The sequence below is a fragment of the Rhincodon typus genome, chromosome 5, assembly GCF_021869965.1.
Source record: "Rhincodon typus isolate 14 chromosome 5, sRhiTyp1.1, whole genome shotgun sequence".
Lineage (NCBI taxonomy): Eukaryota > Metazoa > Chordata > Chondrichthyes > Orectolobiformes > Rhincodontidae > Rhincodon > Rhincodon typus.
The window spans coordinates 86,501,389-86,521,341 of record NC_063336.1 but is presented as its reverse complement, the minus strand read 5'-3'; the positions used below and the strand labels follow the sequence as shown (position 1 = coordinate 86,521,341).

The window sequence follows — 19,953 nt, the reverse complement described above, 5'->3', positions numbered from 1 at the left end:
TAGGTGGAGGGACAGATAGTATTGAGGATGCAAGGAGGCTGCAGAAGGATTTGGACAGGTTAGGAGAGTGGGCAAAGAAGTGGTAGATGGAGTACAACGTGGGAAAGTGTGAGGTCAGGCACTTTGGTAAGAAGAATAGAGGTATGGACTATTTTCTAAATGGGGAGAAAATTCAGAAGTCTGAAGTGCAGAGACTTGGGAGTTCTAGTCCAAAATTCTCTCAAAATAAATTTGCAGGTTGAGTCAGTAGTCAGGAAGGCAAATGCAACTTTGGCACTTATTTTGAAGGGACTTGAATATAAAAGCAGGGATGTACTTCTGAGGCTCTATAAGCTCTGGTCAGGCCACATTTGAAGTATTGTGCACAGTTTTGGGCCCCATATCTCTGCAAAGATGTACTGGCCCTGGAGCGGGTTCAGAGGAGGTTCATGAGAATGGTCCCAGGAATGAAAAGCTTAACCTCTGAGAAATGTTTGAGGTCTCTGTGTCTATACTCGATGGAGTTTAGAAGGATAAGGGGGGATCTAATTGAAACTTACAGAATACTGAACGGCCTGGACAGAGTGGATGTTGGGAAGATGATTCCATTGGTAGGAGAGACTAGGACGCGAGGGAATAGCCTTAGAGTAAAGGGAAGACCTTTTAGAACAGAGATAAAGAGAAACTTCTTCAGCCAGAGAGTGGTGAATCTATGGAATTCATTGCCACAGAAGGCTGTGGAGGCCAGGTCATTGAGTATATTTAAGACGGAGGTAGATAGGTTCTTGATTGTCAATGGGATCAAGGATTATGGGAAAAAAGCGGGACAATGGGGCTGAGAAACTTATCAGAGCCATGATTGAATGGTGGAGCAGACTTGGTGGGCTGAATGGCCTAATTTCTGCACCTATGTCTTATGGTTTTATGGTCTTAAAGCTGTGTCATCCACAGCATGGGGCCGTAAAGACAGCAACAGTTTGGATTCTGAGTGAGAAACATTCTGGTGCAGAGGAAAAACTATGAAAGAACCTGTAAAGACAAGTTTTTTTTTTCAAATCAGACAGACAGGGAGCAGTGGAATCTTGGATAACAGGGTTGATTGTACAAGAAAACATGTGAACAATGAAGTTCTGGGTGAACTGGAGGCTAGAGTTTGAAGTGAGTTGGAATTTGTTTAATCACTTTTTGGGATATTATTAGTGTTTCGTTGTTCGGCATTCATTTCTCTACAGTACAATGTTTAATCTTGTTTTAACAATCAATTTGATTTTAAAAAAAAGGCTACACATGTTTTCTTTCTGAAGAAGAGCCCAGACCCAAGACATCAGCTTTCCTACTCCTCTGATGCTGCTTGGCCTGTTGTGTTCTTCCAGCTCTACACCTTGTTATCACATATTTTCTTTGCTACATTTATGTCATTAAAAATATTTTTAAAAATGCAAAACTGTTGGCCATGGTACTCAAGTAGCTGATCCTAAACAACACACTTTGGGTAGATGAAAAAGGAGCCTAATGGGAAACTAATCTGTTCTTCTGCATTCCCTGCTGCTGTCGGAAGCTGTGGCATACTGCACCCTACAGATTTAGATTTGTTTCAGTAGCAGAGAAACGGAGCTGTTGCTGATTGTGATCAGTTTCAAAGAATAGTGATTTTAGCAGAGGAAAGAAAATTTTAATTATATAAAAGAAAAAAAATGACTCCGTTTGACTAAAGGTTTGACAGTTATGGAGACTTCAATACCAAGAGTGAAACACATGAGAAATATTAGAAGGACAAGAGTCAGAAACGTGAGCCTTAATCTTTGGTGAAGTTAGTGAATGTAAGTGGAAATTGACAAATCGACTTTCAAGAAAATGTTGCAGATATACCCAATGAGGACATAGTCCCTGGGATGTTGTAGGCTGCATTTCTTTGTGAACCTTGAATATTCATAAACTGATGTTGGGTAAATAAGGGAGTAGTGAGAGATATTATTACTAACAGTGGATTAGTAAATTGACACAGTAACCACCAGTAGTGTATCTCTTTTCCTGCACTCCTGTCAGTTTTGTACTAGGTATCCATCTATTTGCAAACAGGTTGGGTCAGGACTTTCTCTATTGACCTGGAGGCTTGATGGGAAACCACATTTGACTATGCAGCATTTCTCCTATATAGCCAGGAAGGAGAGAGAATCCAAATAATTGCCAGCAACTAAAAGAACTTGCTTGAGGGAAGATATAAAGTGCACAAGAGTGAGACATAGGGCAGAGCCCTTATCGGTTTGCAGTGTCCAAGAAGAACGAATCTAGGAAGTTCAAAAAGACCTGTCCTAAAGAGAAGTAGTAACCAACTTAATGTTGTCTGAAAGAGATCAGCCTGAGACTGGTAGAGTCAGGAAAAGGAGCAAGTCAAACAGTCAAGACAGGCAGGAACAAAGCAGAGAATGAGATAGAACTGATAAATAAAACTGTATTTATTTCAATGCAAGAGGCCTAACAGGTAAGGCAGTTGAACTCAGGGCATGGTTGGGAACATGGGGCTGGGTTATCATACCAATTACAGAGACATGGCTCAGGGATGAACAGGACTGGCAGATTAAAGTTCCAGGGTATAGATGCTATAAGAAGGATGGATAGGTGGGCAAGAGAGGAGGGGAAGTGGCGTTTTTAATTATAGATAACATTACAGCTGTACTTAGGAAGGACATTTCTGGGAGTATGTCCACGGAAGCTATTTGGGTAGAACCGAGAAATAAGAAAGGAATGATCCCTTTATTAGGATAGTACTGTAGATCTTTGGACTGTGGGAGGAAACCAGAGCACCCGGAGGAAACCCACGCAGACGCAGGGAGAACGTGCAGACTCCACACAGACAGTCGTCCAAGGCTGGAATTGAACCCAGGTCCCTGGTGCTGTGAGGCAGTAATGCTAACCACTGAGCCACTGTGCCACCCTATGTTGTGAAATTTGGAAAGGGTTCAGAAAAGATTTACAAGAATGTTGCCAGGGTTGGAGGATTTGAGCTATAGGGAGAGGCTGAATAGCCTGGGACTATTTTCCATGGAGCATCAGAGGCTGAGGGGTGACCTTATAGAAGCGTATAAAATCATGAGGAGCATGGATAGGGTGAATAGCCAAGGTCTTTTTCCCAGGATAGAGGAATCCAAAACTAGAGGACATAGGTTTAAGATGAGAGGGGGAAGATTTAAATGGGACCTAAGGGGCAACATTTTCATGCAGAGGGTGGTGCATTTACGGAATGAGCTGCCACAGGAAGTGGTGGAGGCCGGTACAATTACAGCATTTAAAAGGCATCTGGATGAATTTATGTCAATATAGTGTGGAGCTGGAGGAACACAGCAGGTCAGGCAGCATCAGAGGAGCAGGAAGGTCGACATTTTGGGTTTACACCCTTCATCAAGACTTGGTATATGAATAGGAAAGTTTTAGAGGGATATTGACCAACTGCTGGTAAGTAGGACTAGATTAATTTAGGATATCTGGTCAGCATGGACGAGTTGGACCGAAGGGTCTGTTTCCGTGCTGTACAGCTCTATGACTCTATGACTTTCTTTCCACATGACGACAGAAGAGTCTTCATTCCCTGATTTATTGGCAGTAATAGGATCAAGTTGAATAAACATTGAAGAAAAGAATTGAAAGCAGTACAAGGTCAAATGCAAATTTGAAAACTTGTCTGTAATTTTGTGACTTCCTTTAACTACTGATCAAAATCGGCCACCAATTTTTTTTTTAATCATTTCTCTTCCAGAACCTAGATGGCATGTTCCATCAACAAAAATCCTGAATTCCTACAAGGGACTGCAAAGGGAAAGCATTGGCAAAGAGTCTCCAAATAAGATTTTACATGTAAGATTCACTGGCCATCAGCAAATGTTGTAAGCAGATTTGTGTCAATGTTTTTATTTCCAACATGCAGTTGCCTGCTCCACATTCTGTTGGTGCTGTCACTGCCTGCATTAGACCTGTGAGGGGCTGCTGAGCAAACATTAAACCTGCTGGAGGGTAGAGTGTTTTTCTCAGAGCTACTTTCACACATAACCAGGTTTGCTTCTTGAGAAGTGGAGGTGAAGGGCCAGGGTGGGAAATAGTTATTACATTGTCCTTCATTCTGGTTTAATGGACAATGTCAAGTTAAAAGCCTTCAACAAAATGGCTTCAGCTGATATTATCACGTGTCAGTTTGGTTAGTGTATCTACTACATGTTTCTATACGGTAGTTTGATTATAAAGTAGGGATGTATTATTTTGTATAATAAGATGTTAAAACAGATCTTTGGTTTGACACCCTTACCTGTGTATGGATCTGGCAGCTCAGATCTGACAGCATCTCTGCACTGTTGTGTCAGGCAGAGTGGAGTTCAAACCACAGTACAGAGCTCCATTTACCTTAAATGAAAGTGTAATTGTGCAGAGCTCCATTTACTTGAATTGTACCCTGTGAATAGCTCAATTTACCTGAAATATAGTTGTAACAGTGTGAAGCTCCATTTGTCTGAACAGTAACTGTGCACCATACATGGCCCCAATACATGAATTGTACACTATGCAGAACTCAATTTACTTGAAATGTAAGTATGGAGCTCCATTTTTATATATAGTTAACTGTTCATGGTACATAACTCCATTACCTGTCCTGTAATTGCACTTTCATTCTGTGCTCCACTTATCTGCCCTATATATATATAGCAGTTAGTATTTAAATTCGTGTTAGAAGCAAACACAGTGGTGCTGGAGGGTTCTGGTCCTCACTGCTGACAGACACCACTTAAGAGTATGTCCCACTGCCTTTGATCGATTAAATAACTTAACAAATAGCAATATCAGCTGTGTCATTTCAACTTCTTTGCTATTTTACGGAAGTAGCACTATTAACCAGGCACTGGGTTTATTTGTTTGAACTGCAAAAATGAAATCTTTTAAATTTTGATTCCTTTGGTACCTGTTCTTGGTTATAGTAGTATTTGCACTGCAGGAGTAAACTTGAAAGTTCTAGTAGTTGCTATGCACAGTAAGGTCAAGAAACCACTCTGTCTTTAAATTCTTTGCAATATCACATCACATTTTACGAGAACAGTCCTTGTGTTCATCTAGTAAATCTTGATGTGTCCTTTGTAATTTTATTTGGAAGTAATTGTTTTGGTAACAGAAGTTTATTTAAGTCAACAAAATGTTTATTCTAACCTTGCCATAGGGCATTTTTTCCTAATCATTTTCAATTTAATTAACAGCAATTAGCATAAGTGGCTTCACTTTTTCATTTGAGCTTGATGAAAGCCTACAAAGAGATGCTGGAACAATTTCTCACACCCTTTGTGTCAAATGTAACCATGCCAATTAATACAATTATGCCATTTGGTGATGAGATATCCATTTATGAAATTGGGTTGGGAAAGGCGGTAGATGCACATTTATTAGCACATTTTCTAAGCATCCTCCCTGGTACTAGTATTAGCATTAAGGCAGTATTTTTATAAGTTAACACGTCCATGAACTTAATCTAGAGATAATGAAGGCACTGGGGTCAACTTGGGTTATAGTGCAGCTTGTATACATGTATTTAAAGCCAATAGTTGTAAATACGGGTGTGAGTTGGTTTTTATAATGAGATCACGCCACGCTATATTTTTATAACTCACTGCCCAAGGGTCAAAGGGCATGTTCATTAGCAGTTCCATTAATTTTGTTTTGTAATATTTGTACTTTAAAATGCTAATGTGAAAATTAAAATATGTTATTAATCCTGTCCTACAAACCTGACTCAGATTTGGTCCTAGTACAATGGGCTTTTACAGTAAAACTATAATTATTGCTAAATAAGTATGTTTCAGTATTTAAGTGCACCAGGAAATATTTATTATTCTGGGTTGTGTATCCCTTTTCCTCATCTTTAGATTACCGACAACAATTGCTCAAGCCATTCCAGCAGCAATACTCTGTCCAGTAATGCATCCAGCAATAGTGATGATAAACAGTTTGGTTCTGGTGACTTAATGGATCCAGAATTGCTGGGCTTGACTTACATTAAAGGGGCCTCCACTGACAGTGGAATTGACACAGCTCCATGTATGCCACCCCCATTGATGGGCACGGTTCATTTAACTGCCAACAGACCAGCTATACAAAGCAGAGCAGACCAGATGGTACAATGGGTGGATCATTGTGAAGATGGAGGGCCTGAAGATGGACAAGCAAAATCATACAGCGTTCATAACTACACTGCTGCAATTTCTGCCAGCCTTGCTACCCAAGGAAGCACTGGTGATCTCAGTGAGATCTCCTCACATTCCAGGTACAGATAGTTCTTACTTCAGCAAATAAACATAACATTATCAGTGAGTATTTATATAAAGTTAAGTTATCTTGTGAAACAGAAGACTTAAATCAGGACTTTTGATCAAAATGACAAAGATGTACAATATTGTCTGTTCCAGGGGCATACACTTCACTATTTTGACTGCCTTAATTTACTGATGGCACTGATAATTGAGGATGGTTATGCTGTCGGAAATGTTTGTCTGAAAGAACTGTGTCTCAGCATTCTGTAAAAGTCCAATCTATAGTGTATACTGCATACTGTAGAAAACATTTGTGAAGTACAGAACTTTACAGCTTATAATAAGATCATTTGGACAGTCACATCTATAAAGATGTTTGAAAGAGAAATCCAGCACTAATTCTACTTTCACATCTTGGCTGTGGACATTTGCTTCAAAGAATTGCCCCATTTTCCCCTTAAAAGATGCAATGGCCTCTGCCTGAACTATTCCCATTGAAAGCATTCCACACATCAACAATCCTCTGTATTAAGAAGCTTAGCCATGTCTTCAGTCATCAAAGAATTGTCACATTGCAGAAGGAGGCTATTAGGCCAATCATACTTGCGCTTGTTCTGTTACCTAGTTGGAAATTCCTGTCTTTTCCCCATATCTTTGCCCACCATTTCTAGCCAAATAATCATCCAACACCCTCTTGAATGCCTCAATTGAGCCTGCTTCCACCATATTTCCAGGCCATTCATTCCATATTCTAACTACTAGATGTGGAAATAAGTATTTTTTTACGCACCCTTTCTTCATTTGCACATCACTTTTAATCTGTGACATTCATTGTTTTTTCTTTTATGAATGGAAACAATTTCTCCCTAGCCGGTTCCTAATTTTGAAAACACCTTTCAGATCAACTCTCAGCCTTCTTCTCTCCAAGAAGAACAGAACCAACTTCTTCAATCTACCCTCATAACAGAAGTGTCTCCTTCCGGGAACTGGTAAATTGCTTCTGAATTCTCTCCAGTGTGTTCACATCCTTCCCATAATGTGGCACCCAAAACTCTACACAATACTCCATGTGAATCATGTGAGTGCTGTCTGAAGTACACCAATCAGAACATTGTTGAATACAGATCTACTTGCTTAAATATCTTAATATTAAGAAACTACTTGAGGGTAGCATTGCCAAGTGCAATATACTGATTAATCTATCGGAAAGGTTCTTGAAAATCTACATTTGGAATTCTTTAGAATCTTGTAGCTCAAAAGCAGGTCATTCATCCATTGTGACTGTATAGCAAATGTGCAATGAATCTAATTTCCTTCTATTTTCCCTATAGCTCAGTGATGCCCTTGCTTGCCCCTCCCCTCAATCGCTTGGAGTATACTTCATGTTCTTCTCTGAAACTTACTTTTGGATCTGCTTCCACCACCCTTCGAGCAGTGTGTTCCAGGCCAAAACTTATTGTGTGTAAAAACAACAAAGTTATCATCCAGAGATTCTAAGAACTGCCGATGCTGGAGTCTGAGATAACACAGTGAGGAGCTGGAGGAACACAGCAGGCCAGGCAGCATCAGAGGAGCAGGAAAGTTGATGTTTCTGGTTGGGAGCCTTTTTTTTTAGAGAAGGGTCCCGACCCAATACATCAGCTTTCCTGCTTCTCTGATGCTGCTGGCCTGCTGTGTTCCTCCAGCTCCACACTGTGTTATCAAGGTTATCATCTATTTTGCCACTTAATTTATATCTGTGTTCTCTGGTTATTGATCTGCTTACCAATCTTGACATACCTCTGAACAGGATTTAGTAACTGTTATTCATGCTGTACTATCAACAATAATGAATATTTTTCAGTATGTGACACTGTCTACCATACTGATAGGGTATGACACATAAGGTTATTTGATAAGAGTCCATGGTTTTGGATGTAGTATATTAGCGTGGATAGAGGATTGGCTAACTAATAGAAGACACACCTTCCACACCATAATTCAATCTGGTCTGCTGTATTCACTGCTCACAATATGGTCCCTTTACACTGCAGAGACCAAACAAAGACTAAGCGACTGCTTAGCCAAACACTCTGCTTTATCTATAAAAATAACTCCAAGCTTTTAGTTGCCTGCCACTTCAACTCACCATGATGTTCCCATGCCAACATTTCTGTCTTAGGCCCACTCAGGGCTGTTTCAGTTCTTGATTGAGTTTTTTGAGGAAGTAACCAAAAAGATTGATGAGGGCAGAGCGGTAGACATTGTTTACTTGGACTTTAGTAAAGTCATTGGCAAGGTTCGGCATGGTAGTCTAATTAGTAAAGTTGAATTGCATGGGATTCAGTGTGAGCTTGCAAATTGGATACAAAATTGGCTTTATAGTAGGAGACAGAGGGTGGTGCTGGAGTGTTGTTTTCAGACTGGAGGCCTGTGACTAGCAGGGATGGGCAATTAATGCTGGCCTAGTCAGCGATGCCCTCATCCTGTGAACGAATTTTTTAAAAAATTCCACAAGAATCAGTGCTGGATCCACTTTTGTTTGTCATCTATGTAAATAATATGGATGAGAATGTGGGAGGCATGATTGGTAAGGTTGTAGATGACACCACAATTGGTGGTATAGTGGATAATGAAGAAGGTTATCTAAGATTGCAAGGAAGTCTTGATCAATTGAGTCAATGGCCTGAGGAATGGCAGATGGGAGTTTAATTTGGATAGATGCAAGGAATTGCATTTTGGTAAAACAAACAAAGGCAGGACTTATATAATTAATGATAGGACCCTAAGGTAGTGTTGCAGAATGAGAGACCTAGAGGTTCAGGTGCATAATTCTTTGAAGTTTGTGTCACAGGTAGACAGATTAGTTAAGAAGGCATGTAGCCTTCTTTTGGCTCAGACCATTGAGTATAGCAGTTGGGATGTCATGTTGAAGTTGTACAGGATGTTGGTGAGGCCTCTTCTGGAGTACTATGTGCAGTTCTGGTCACCCTGTTATAGGAGGGATATTATTATACTGGAAAGGGTTCAGAAAAGATTTATTGAATGTTGCCGGGGCTGAAGGATTTGAGTTGTAGGGAGAGGCTGGATAGGCTTGGACATTTTTCACTGAAGTGTATGAGATTGAGGGGTGACCTTATCGAGATTTATATAATTATGAGGGGCATAGATGAGGTTAATAGCATATTTTTAAGGTGAGGGGAAAAAGATTTAAAAAGGACATGAGGGGCAACTTTTTTATACAGAGTGGTTAGTGTGTCGAATGAACAACCAGAGGAAGTGGGTGCACGCACAGTTACTTTTAAAAGATATTTGGATAAGTACATGAATAGGAAAGATTTGGAGGGATATGGGCCAAATGTGGGCATTTGGGAACATAGTCGGCGTAGACTAGTTGGACTGAAAGGTCCGTTTCCATGCTGTATGACTCTATGACCTCACCTTCCACCTGTAAGGTACAGCCCCCAGCACTCAACATTAAGGTTAACAATTTCAGAGCATGAACACCTTCCTCCATGTTTGTTATCTATTCTCACTCCCCCGGTCTTATTCTATACAAAGCCAACCTATTTTCAAATATTCACAATTTCCATCATCGCCTATACGGCATTAATTTCTTCCCCAGCTTATTATCGGTAGTCCTTTTGACTGCATCCCCCTCTTATCCTCTCTCTGTCTTGGCACAAACTCCATCCATCTATCCCACTCCTTTTCCCATCCTAAACCCACCCCACATCATCAATATAATACCATGTTTTTCCAGCTGCTTTCAGTTCTGGACTTCAAACGTTAACTCTCTTTTCTTTCCCAAGAAACTGCCAGACCTGCTCAGTTTCTCCAGAACTTTGTAATAAATGACTGAGAGTTGGGACAAAAGGGGCATTTTCAGAATGGCAACCTCTAACTATGGAGTGCCACAGGGATCAATGCTGGGGCCATAATTATTTAGAATATATACTAATGACTTGGATGACAGACGTGAATGTACTATCACCAAGTTTGCAGATGACACAAATAGGTGGGAAGACAATTAGTGAGGATCATATAAAGAGTTTACGGAGGGATATAGACCGATTAAGTGAGTGGGCAAAAACTTGGCCAATGGAATATAATGTGGAAAAATGTGAGGTCATGCAAGAAGCATAGAAGAGTTGAATATTATCATAAAGCTACCGCGCAGGAATTTGTGTGTCTTTGTTCATGAATCACAGAAAGCAAGCATCCAAGTTCAGCAAGTAACAGGGAATGCAAATTGAATGTTGGCTTTTATTTTAAAGGGAATTGCTCATGAAAATGGAACATAAGAATAGGAGTAGGCCATTCAGTCCTTCAAGCCTGTTCTGCTATTCAATGAGATCATGGTGCTTCTGTGATCTAACTCCATATACCTGCCTTTAACACATACCTTTACTTCAGAGAAAATGTATTGATCTTGTATTAAAAACTAACAATTAAAGAAGTATCTGTCATTTGCGGAAGAAAGTTCCAAACTTCTATCAACTTTTGAGTGTAAAAGGTGGGGAGGTCTTGCTAAAACTCTCCAAGGCACGTGTCAGACTACACCTAGAATATTGTGAATAGTTTTGGCCCCCTTATCTAGAGATAAGTATGCTGTCATTGGAGGCACTGCAGAGAAGGTTCACCAGATTGGTCCCAGGAATAGAGGAATTTTCTTACAAGGAGCTGTTGAATAGGTTGGACTCGTACTCATTGGAGATCAGAAGAATGAAGGGAGATCTTGATAAACATATAAGATTCCTTGGGGGCTTGACAGGGTGGATGCAGAGAATATTTTTCCCTTGTAGGAGAGCCTCATACCAGAGAGCATTACTTCAGAGCAAGGAGTCACGCTTTTAAAACAGAAATATGGAGGATGTCTTTCTCTGAGGGCAGTGAATCTGTGGAAATCTTTTCCACAGAGGGCTGTAGATGCTGGATCGTTAGATATATTCAAGGCAGAGATAGCCAGATTTTGAATCATTAAGAGAACTGAGAGTTATAGAATAAGGCAGGAAAGTGGTGTTGAGGATCATCAGGCCAGACATGATGATCTCATTGGATGGCAGAGCAGACTTGATGAGTCAAATCTTCTCCTACACGTCATGGTCTTACAATTTTACCTGAAGTAATTGGTGAACCTCAATTGATAACCCTCTGTATTAATTAGTACTTTTCAGTTCATGCAACACTATCAAATGGTAATCTTCAATTTATGAAATTATCTGCAAAACTTATTACTATTCTGTTTATGTCACACCCTTAACATGAAATTATACTTCTCAGTGTACACAATATTGTCTATTAATTAATTCTGTTCAGCTCATGCAATATTGTCCATCTATTTACTACTTAATGATCTTTAGTTTATGACATTACATGTATTACTACTCATCTGTTTGTGATATTGTCAACATAAATTAATATGCTTCATGTTATAGCCCTCAAAGAGTTAATGCTCTTCAATTTTTGAATGTCTAGATGAATTAATACTCAATTTAAGACACTGTCTACACCGATTAATACTGTTTAATTGATGTAGCAGTGTCTACAAGCATTCATTTTCTTCTGTTTATGCAAAATCATCTGTATGATTCATATTCTTCAGTTTGTGACATGTCTATATGAAATTAAATTCAATGTTTTGCAATACTCTCTGTATTTAGTTTAACAGAAAATTTCTACTGTGAATCTTGATAGGTAGAAATATATTTGCTCAATGCTTTTGAAAACATCAAATTATTTTGTTAAAAAGCAGAGAATGATTTAATGTTGACCCCCACTGCTACTGAATGTATTTACCAAGTCTCCGCAGAAAGCAGCCTGAAGTAACGATCAAGCCATGCTCTTAATTTCATGCAGCAATAATTTGGAAAGGCCACTTTTATTTCACCAAATATTAGAATTCAGCAATCAGGGTCAATTGCTCACCATCAAATATCAATTAAAAACCAAGCTAATACCAGTTGTGTTTCAGTTATTCTGAAAGGGTGTTATATTTATTTATCTATGAAAAACAGCCATTCTGAATTTCGGAATGAGAATGATTTGCAGTTGTAAGTTAAACTAAAATGACCAAAATGCACATTTAAATGAGTTTTTAGTGAGGAAAATTGTAAAGACTTTAGACTGAAGATTTAATTATAATGTCATACTGGAGGGGAGGTGATAGTTCTGTTTCATTGCCCTTGTAATGAGTCCTCCAACTATCATTTGGAAAAATTCTCATCAAAATCTTGGCATATTCATTAGCCAGCTGTGTTTTGCATTCATAATGTTCTTACACAATAAATATAGATGAGAAACCCAATAATTCCCTCCCTACTTGTCCATCCCATTCCTTAACCTGTAGCTTCTCATCACAGGAACGAGCTGGTTTTCAAATCATTTCTAGAATTTGAATTTTCTTATCTGTTAATGCATTAACATCAATTCCATTTCACTTCAGAAGAAGAATTTCCTCATGTCTGTCCCAATTCTGTCTTTTTGGGCTTTTTTTTTTAATGAATTGACTCTAACTGTGATTTTATCTGTCTAAAATAGTACTTGTGCTGATGTTTGTAAGCATTCTGCAACACAGATGTTGATACATTACTGACTTTAAGCATTGCTGGATAGCAGAATTAACTAATCCTCTTCAATTAATAATATGAGCCCTGGCAAAATTGAAATTATTCACTGTTCTTTTGTTTTCTTCTATCCCTTCATCAAACTTCCATTTCTTTAGTGGTTCACATCATTCAGGAAGTCCATCACCGCGTGTTTCTAAAACCAGTGGATCACTTGATGCCTCCAAGGTCTACATAGTGTCCCAGAACAGCCCTCAACAAATCCTGGGGTCATTGTCTGGATCCTACCATTGCCAGGGTGCCATTAATAAATATGTCATTGGCTGGAAGAAGCTGGATGGAAGCCCCACACCAGAAGAGTCAGAGATTGCAGACTGCAGAAGGTCAGTGATTCAACTGAGAAAATGCAGTTAGCATTTTCTAATCACTTACTCTAATATCTGATAACTGTACACAGAAAGCCCAACTAAGCTTATTTTAAAGCTTTACTGGCATTAAATTTCCTGCAAAGACATGAGAATTGATACATTTCAGAAGGAAGAATACAGAAAGGTAATTTAAACTAAGGATTACAGTTTTAAAGTGTGTGCAGGAGCTGATGAAACTAGGGTATATGCACAACAAATTGAAGGTGGCACGATATCATGACAAAGCAGTTAATGAAGCATATAAGATCAAGGCTTCAAGAACAAATGCAAGGAAGTTATGGTGAACCTTTATAAAATATCAGTTTGACTTAACTGGCACATTGTATTCAATTCTGAGCACCAGATTTTAGTAATGTTGTGAGGCATTAGAAATCGTATAGAAAGGTTTATGAGAATTTCTGGAGATGAGGGCTTTCATTTATGAGGATAGCTTAGAGAAGCTGGATTATTCTCCTTAGAGAAAGGAAGGTTGAGAGATTTAACTGAAATGTGCAAAATCATGAACAGTCTATACAGGGTCGATAGAGGAAAAGCTATCATTAGTGGAAGGATTACAAACCTGAAGACATCAATTTTTAAGTGATTGATTCCTCTGTAGAAGTGATATGAAGAAAAACATCATTATACAGCAAGTGGTTAGAATTTGGAATAGTTTGGAATGAGATGGAGGCAGACTGAAATGTGCCTTTTCAAAAGGCAATTGGATAACTAACTGAAGAGATAAGATTCTCAGGCTCTGTGGGACTGACTATTGCACAGATGTGATGGGCCATGTAGCCTCCTGCGTGTAATTATTCAATGATTTCATCCTGTTGTGAAAGTCTTCATTTTCAATATTTAACATCTGACATAGGTGATGAAACTGATAAAAGTTCTCCAATTTGCAAGTGTGATACCGACCAATTCCACAGTGTTGTAGTTTTACTTGATGTTGAGTCCACTGAAAATAGTACACAACTAAATTACTGCTGGTGTGAGAAGCATGTGATAAAACATAAAATGTTTGAAATACTCAGCAGAAATGTTAATATCTGTGGAGAAAAATCAAAATTAAATTAACTGTATGCTGAATTAAATGGGATGCTGTAGTCCCCACACCCATAACCGCGCAAAGGTCAGAGGAAGAATCTCTGCCTTATATACATTAAATGGCCAATGTGTTTGCCTCTTGCTTATACCAATAGAGTTATGGGAGCATTGTGCTAACAACAGTGGAGGAGGGGAGGGCAACTTGGAAAGGTTACACGTTTGGGCAGGGTAGCCCTCTCTCAGGCCCAAGGGGTCAGTTAAGGAAGGCCACTTGAAAGCAGGAAAGGATGGGAGGTTAGGCAGCTAGCAGGCTATCTGCTGAATGTAGCATACCCCACTGCCTTTAAGTTCATTAGTTGGGATAGTTAAATCTAGCCATCTGTTTGTCTCCTCACTGTTTGTTTAACTTTTCCTGTATCATAGACAATGATACATAATGAGTTATGCTCAAATGCAGATCTAACCTATGGGAACAATTGCAGGTGTTTTTTAACTAACCTGCTCAGAGATGTTATGACACTCTTCTGGAGAAGGTAAGACTTGAACTTGGGCTTTCTGGCTCAGAGGCAAAGGGCTTGCAAGCTGATAAATTAAGCTAATTTTAACAAACTTGTGACAATAGTGCAAATCTAACTTAAGGCCTGTGGTACATAGATGTAAGCTGCTGAATGGCACTGAGCTACACTATAGAATGGTAGCTGTAGTATGCTAGCAGGATTTCCATCTGGCATGTTCGACTTTAGCTGAGCCATTAAAGGAAGGACCAGATGGAGATAAGGCACTTCCCAGTGAGAAGATGGAAGAACAGATACTCAGTCAAAAGTAGTTGCTCTTCCATGCCTTTTAGTGGCTGCTTTCAGGAGTACTGGTAAAGTTGATTGATTGATTTTATTTATTGTTATGTGTACGTAAATACAGTGAAAAGCTTTGTTTACGAGCGGTACAAGTAGATTATAGTAAGCAAAGGATGTACTGATAAAAAAGACTTAGAGGCATACAGGTTACATCGCACAGGGCGTGCACTAGGTGAGATCAACGTTAGCAAGATCAGTGTTATTTGATGCTAGACAGTCCATTCATCTGTCTGATAACGGCTGGGAAAAAACTGTTCCTGAACCTACTTGTTGTGTGTGTTCAAGCTTCTGTATCTTCTGCCTGATGGATGAGATGGTAGGAGATCATTACGGGATGTGATGGGTCTTTGATGATGTTGGCTGCCTTTCTGGGGCTGTAAGCCGTGTAATTGGATTCCATGGATGGAAGGTTGGCTTTCACGATAGTCTGGGCTGAGCACACCACCTTCTGAAGTTTCTTACAGTTCTGGGCAGAGCGGTTGCCATACTAGGCCATTATGCAATCAGACAGTATGCTGTCAGTGGTGCATCTGTAGAAGTTGGTGAGGGACATATGGACATGCCAAATTTCCTCAGCTGCTTGAGGAAGAAAAGGCATTGTTGTGCCTTCTTGACTGTCGCATCTACGTGGTACGACCAGGACAGGTTGTTGGTTATCATCACTCGAAGGAACTTGATGCTCTTCATCCTCTCAACCTCAGTTCTGTTGATGAATATGAGGCATGTTCTTCTTTCCTTTTGAAGTCAATGATCAGTTCCTTAGTTGAAAGACAGATTGTTTTCATTGTGCCACGTCACCAAGCCCTCTATCTCCCTTCCGTAGTTTGACTCCCATTGTTAGATATCTGTCCCACGATGTTGGTGTCATCAGCAAACTTGTAGATAGCTTCCTTTCAGGATTTGGGTACACATGTTGTTCCTAGAGCATATCCCAAACAGTTTTCTGATGTGAATCCATTTTAAGACTTGAATATTAATGTGATTCCAGATAACAGAAAAAAGAAACAACAATAAAGCAATAAAAAGTTCAGTAATTATTTATTAAAGTGTACGTACTATATATTAACATATACATGATATAAATATGTAAATCTCAGTTTCTAAAGTACTTTATATAAAATAGTGTGTTTGCACTCATGCAAGTTTCAGCCAAACTCTCCATACTCTGTGGTGACAGAAGATTCATTGTAGCTCTGTTTCCCCCAGCTCCACACACAATTTATCCCTTCCCCTCCCCCCACCAAACATTTCACTTCCGAACCCATTCTGTCTTCTCTCACTTATTTAGCAGCCTCACTTCCCAACTCCTCCTCCACATCCACTCATCCACTCAGCAGCCTCTTTTCCCAAATCTTCAGCCTCTGCATGCAGTGCACGTAAGCACACACACACACTGAGCACTATTCCAGTTTTTGGTTTAGATGGTGGTGTCTGTGAAGCAGAGTTACAATCCGGGGGCTAGGAACCTGTAAAACAAGGAGACAGGAGCAGGACTACAGTAAATTCTCAAGCTTTCTCTCATCTTCTAGCACAACATGACCTCTCAATTAATGTACCAGCAACAACAACAAGAAGCTCAAACCTGTTGACCTGGCAGAGTCCCCCTCTGCAACATCTGGGGTCAAGTGCTAACATTGGGAGAGCTGCCTCACAGATTAGTCAATCAACAGTCTGACATAGTCATACTCACAGAATTGTACCTTACGTACAAAGTCCCATTCAACACCATCACCGTCCATGGGTACTTTCTGTCTCACCAGCAGGACAGGCCAAGCAGAGCTGGTGGCAAAGTTGTATACAGTCAGGAAGAAGTTGCCCAGGGAAATGATGTGGTGTGGAGGGTTGGAGAGGTTCCAAAAATTGACCCTGGACGCCACTTGGAGGAAGCACGAGGGTGGCAAGGACACAGAATATACTTTGGGTGGATAACTTTGATCTCTGTCACCTAGAATGGCTCGCACCACCACCACTCACCCAATTGAACACACCGGTTAGTCTGGTTCTGCAACAAGTGGTGAGGAAACCAACAAGATGGAAAAACATGCTTGACATCGACCACAGTGATCTGCCAGCCGCAGATGCATCTGTCCATGACAGGTTTGATAAGAATGACCACTGCACAGTCCTTGTGGAGATGTCTTTCAGCTGAGCATACCCTCCATTGTGTTGAGTGGCACTATCTCCATACTAAATGGGATAGACTTTGAACAGCTCTAGCAACTGTGGGCCATCAGCAGCAGCAGAATTGTACTCCAATGCAATCTGTGAACCCATGGCCCATAATAGCCCCAGTCTGTTTTTACGCATCAAGCTAGAAGATCTGCCCTGATTCAATGACATGTGCAGGAGGGCATGTCAAGAGCAGCCCCAAACATACCTAAAAATGAGGTGTCAACTTGATGAAGTTAAAAGCAGGATAAGCAGCAAATGATACACAGGGCTAAGCACTTACACAAGCAATGGGTCAAATCTAAGGTCTGCAGACCTGAATGTCAGTGAACAATTAAACAACTCACTGGAGGAGAAGGCTCCACAAATGTCTATCTTCAATGGAAGAGGAGCCTAGCATCTGAGTGCAAAAGACAAAGATGAAGCATTTGCAACAATCTTCAGCCAGAAGTGCTGTGTGGATGATTCATTGCTGTCTCATCCAGAAATCCCTAGCATCACAGACACTAGTCTTCAATCAATTCATTCCATGTGATATCAAGAAATGGCTCGAGTTACTGGATACTGAAAGGATATGGCCTGAATACATTTCTGTAGTAGTAGTGAAGAGTGCTGTACAACTTGCTTTGTCCTGATTCAAGCTGTTTCAGCACAGCTACAACACTGGCATCTACCTGACAATGTGGAAAATTGCCCTGGTACATCCTATACACAAAAAGTTGAATATTCAAGTCCAGTCAATTACTGCCCCATCAGTCAACTATCAGTTGTCAATAAAGTGATGGAAGGTGTAATCAGTTCTGTTCCTTGTATCTAAGGAAGGATGTACTGGCATTGGAGGGGTCCAGAGGACATTCACAAGAATGATCCCAGGGAAGAAGGGTTTGTCAAATTAGGCACTGTTGAGAACTCTGGGTCTGCACTCGATGGTGTTTAGGAGGATGGGGAGGGGGGATCTGATTAAATTTACAGAATAATGAGAGGCCTGAAAATAGTGAACATAGAAAAGATGTTTCCACTGATAGGAGAGACTAGGACCCGAGGGCACAGCCTCAGAGTGAAGGAACTGAGATAAGCAGGAATTTCTCCAGTCAGAGGGTGGTGGATCTTTGGAACTCATTGTCGCAGCATCTCTTGCTTCACAATAACTCAAGGAAGAATGTACCTTCTCCGTGATTGAAGACTATCCAATCCAAAACTAAGGCATATAAAGTGGCAAAAACAGGAGGTGTACCAGAGGTTTGGGATTTTTAAGAACCAGCCATGGTTAGCTAAAAAAGCTATTAAAGAGGGAGAAAATTAATTATGAAAGCAATTTGGCAAGAAATATAAAAACTAATTGCAAGAACACATGTGGGTATATAAAAAGAGAGTAGCTAAAATAATTGTGGGCCACTTGGAAAATGCAACTGAGCAATTAATAAGAGGGAAACTGGGAAGAAGATAATTTACACCAATATTTTGCATTGATCTTCATGTTGGAGGACTCTATGAACATCGCACCGATAGCAAATAAGCAAGGTGCTAATGGGATGAAAGATCTTGTAACAGTCTCCATTTTGAGAGACACATTTTTGGACAAACAAATGGGACTGAAGGCAGACAAGTCACCAAGATCTGATAGCCTGTATCTAAGAGTTTGAAACAAAGTGACTACTGAGAAAATGGAGGCATTAGTCGAAGTATTTCATAACTTACTAGATTCCAAGCGGGATCCAGCAGATTGGAAAACAGTGAATGTGACAACCCTGTTCATGAAGACAGAGAGACAGAAAGCTGAAAACTATAGGCCAGTTAGCCTAAAATCTGTCATTGGGAAAATATTAGAGTCACTTATGAAGGAAGAAAGAGCAGTACATTTAAAAAAGGCTTAATGCAGTCAAACATAGTCAACTTGGTTTTGTGAAAGGAAAATCATATTTGACAAATTTTCATTGAAGATATAACAAGCCGAGTTGATAAAGGGAACCGGTAGATAATAGTGTATTTGGATTTTCAGAAAGCATTTGATAAGGTGTCACATAAAATCTTATTGCATGAGAGAAGAGCTTATGGTATTCAGGGATAATGTATTAGCATGGATTGAGTGCACAAGACAGAGATTTGGGTCTAATGGGTCTTTTCTAAGTTGAAAAGATATGATTAATCAAGTGCCACAAGGTTTGATCCTAGGTCCACAGTTATTTGCTATCTATATTAATGACTTGGGGGACAGAGTATAATTTATAAATATTTATTAATGATACAAAAATAGGGGAAAGAGAATGTTGCAATGAGGACGTAAGGAATCTGCAAAGGGATATAGGTTGAGTGAATGGGTTAAATCTTGACAGATGGATTTTAATGTAGGAAAGTGGTAGGAAGAATCAAAAGGCAGACTATTATTTAAATGTAGACAGATTCCAAAAATGTGCAGCACAGAGACGTGGATGTTCTTGTGCATGAAACACAAAACGTTAGCATGCAGGTGCAGCAAGTAATTAAAAAGGCAAGTGAAATTTTGGACTCAATTGCCAAGGGTTTGGAGTTTAAAAACAGGGACAACTGTACAGGGTTTTGGTGAGGCCACACCTGGAAGTCTGTGGTGTAGAGCTGGATGAACACAGCAGGCCAAGCAGCATCAGAGGAGCAGGAAGGCTGACGTTTCGGGTCTAGACCCTTCTTCAGT

The 19,953-nt window shown here is 39.9% G+C and overlaps 1 protein-coding gene across 1 annotated transcript in view; it reads left to right on the top strand.

Annotated features, from left to right (window-relative positions):
- Positions 1 to 19,953, top strand: part of LOC109917628 (signal-induced proliferation-associated 1-like protein 2) — a 401,246-nt gene that overhangs the window by 342,297 nt on the left and 38,996 nt on the right. The window contains exons 13-15 of the mRNA XM_048597090.1: positions 3,734 to 3,831; positions 5,877 to 6,274; positions 12,964 to 13,188. Coding sequence (XP_048453047.1) covers positions 3,734 to 3,831; positions 5,877 to 6,274; positions 12,964 to 13,188 — 721 coding nt within the window. The remainder of the gene's footprint in view (positions 1 to 3,733; positions 3,832 to 5,876; positions 6,275 to 12,963; positions 13,189 to 19,953) is intronic.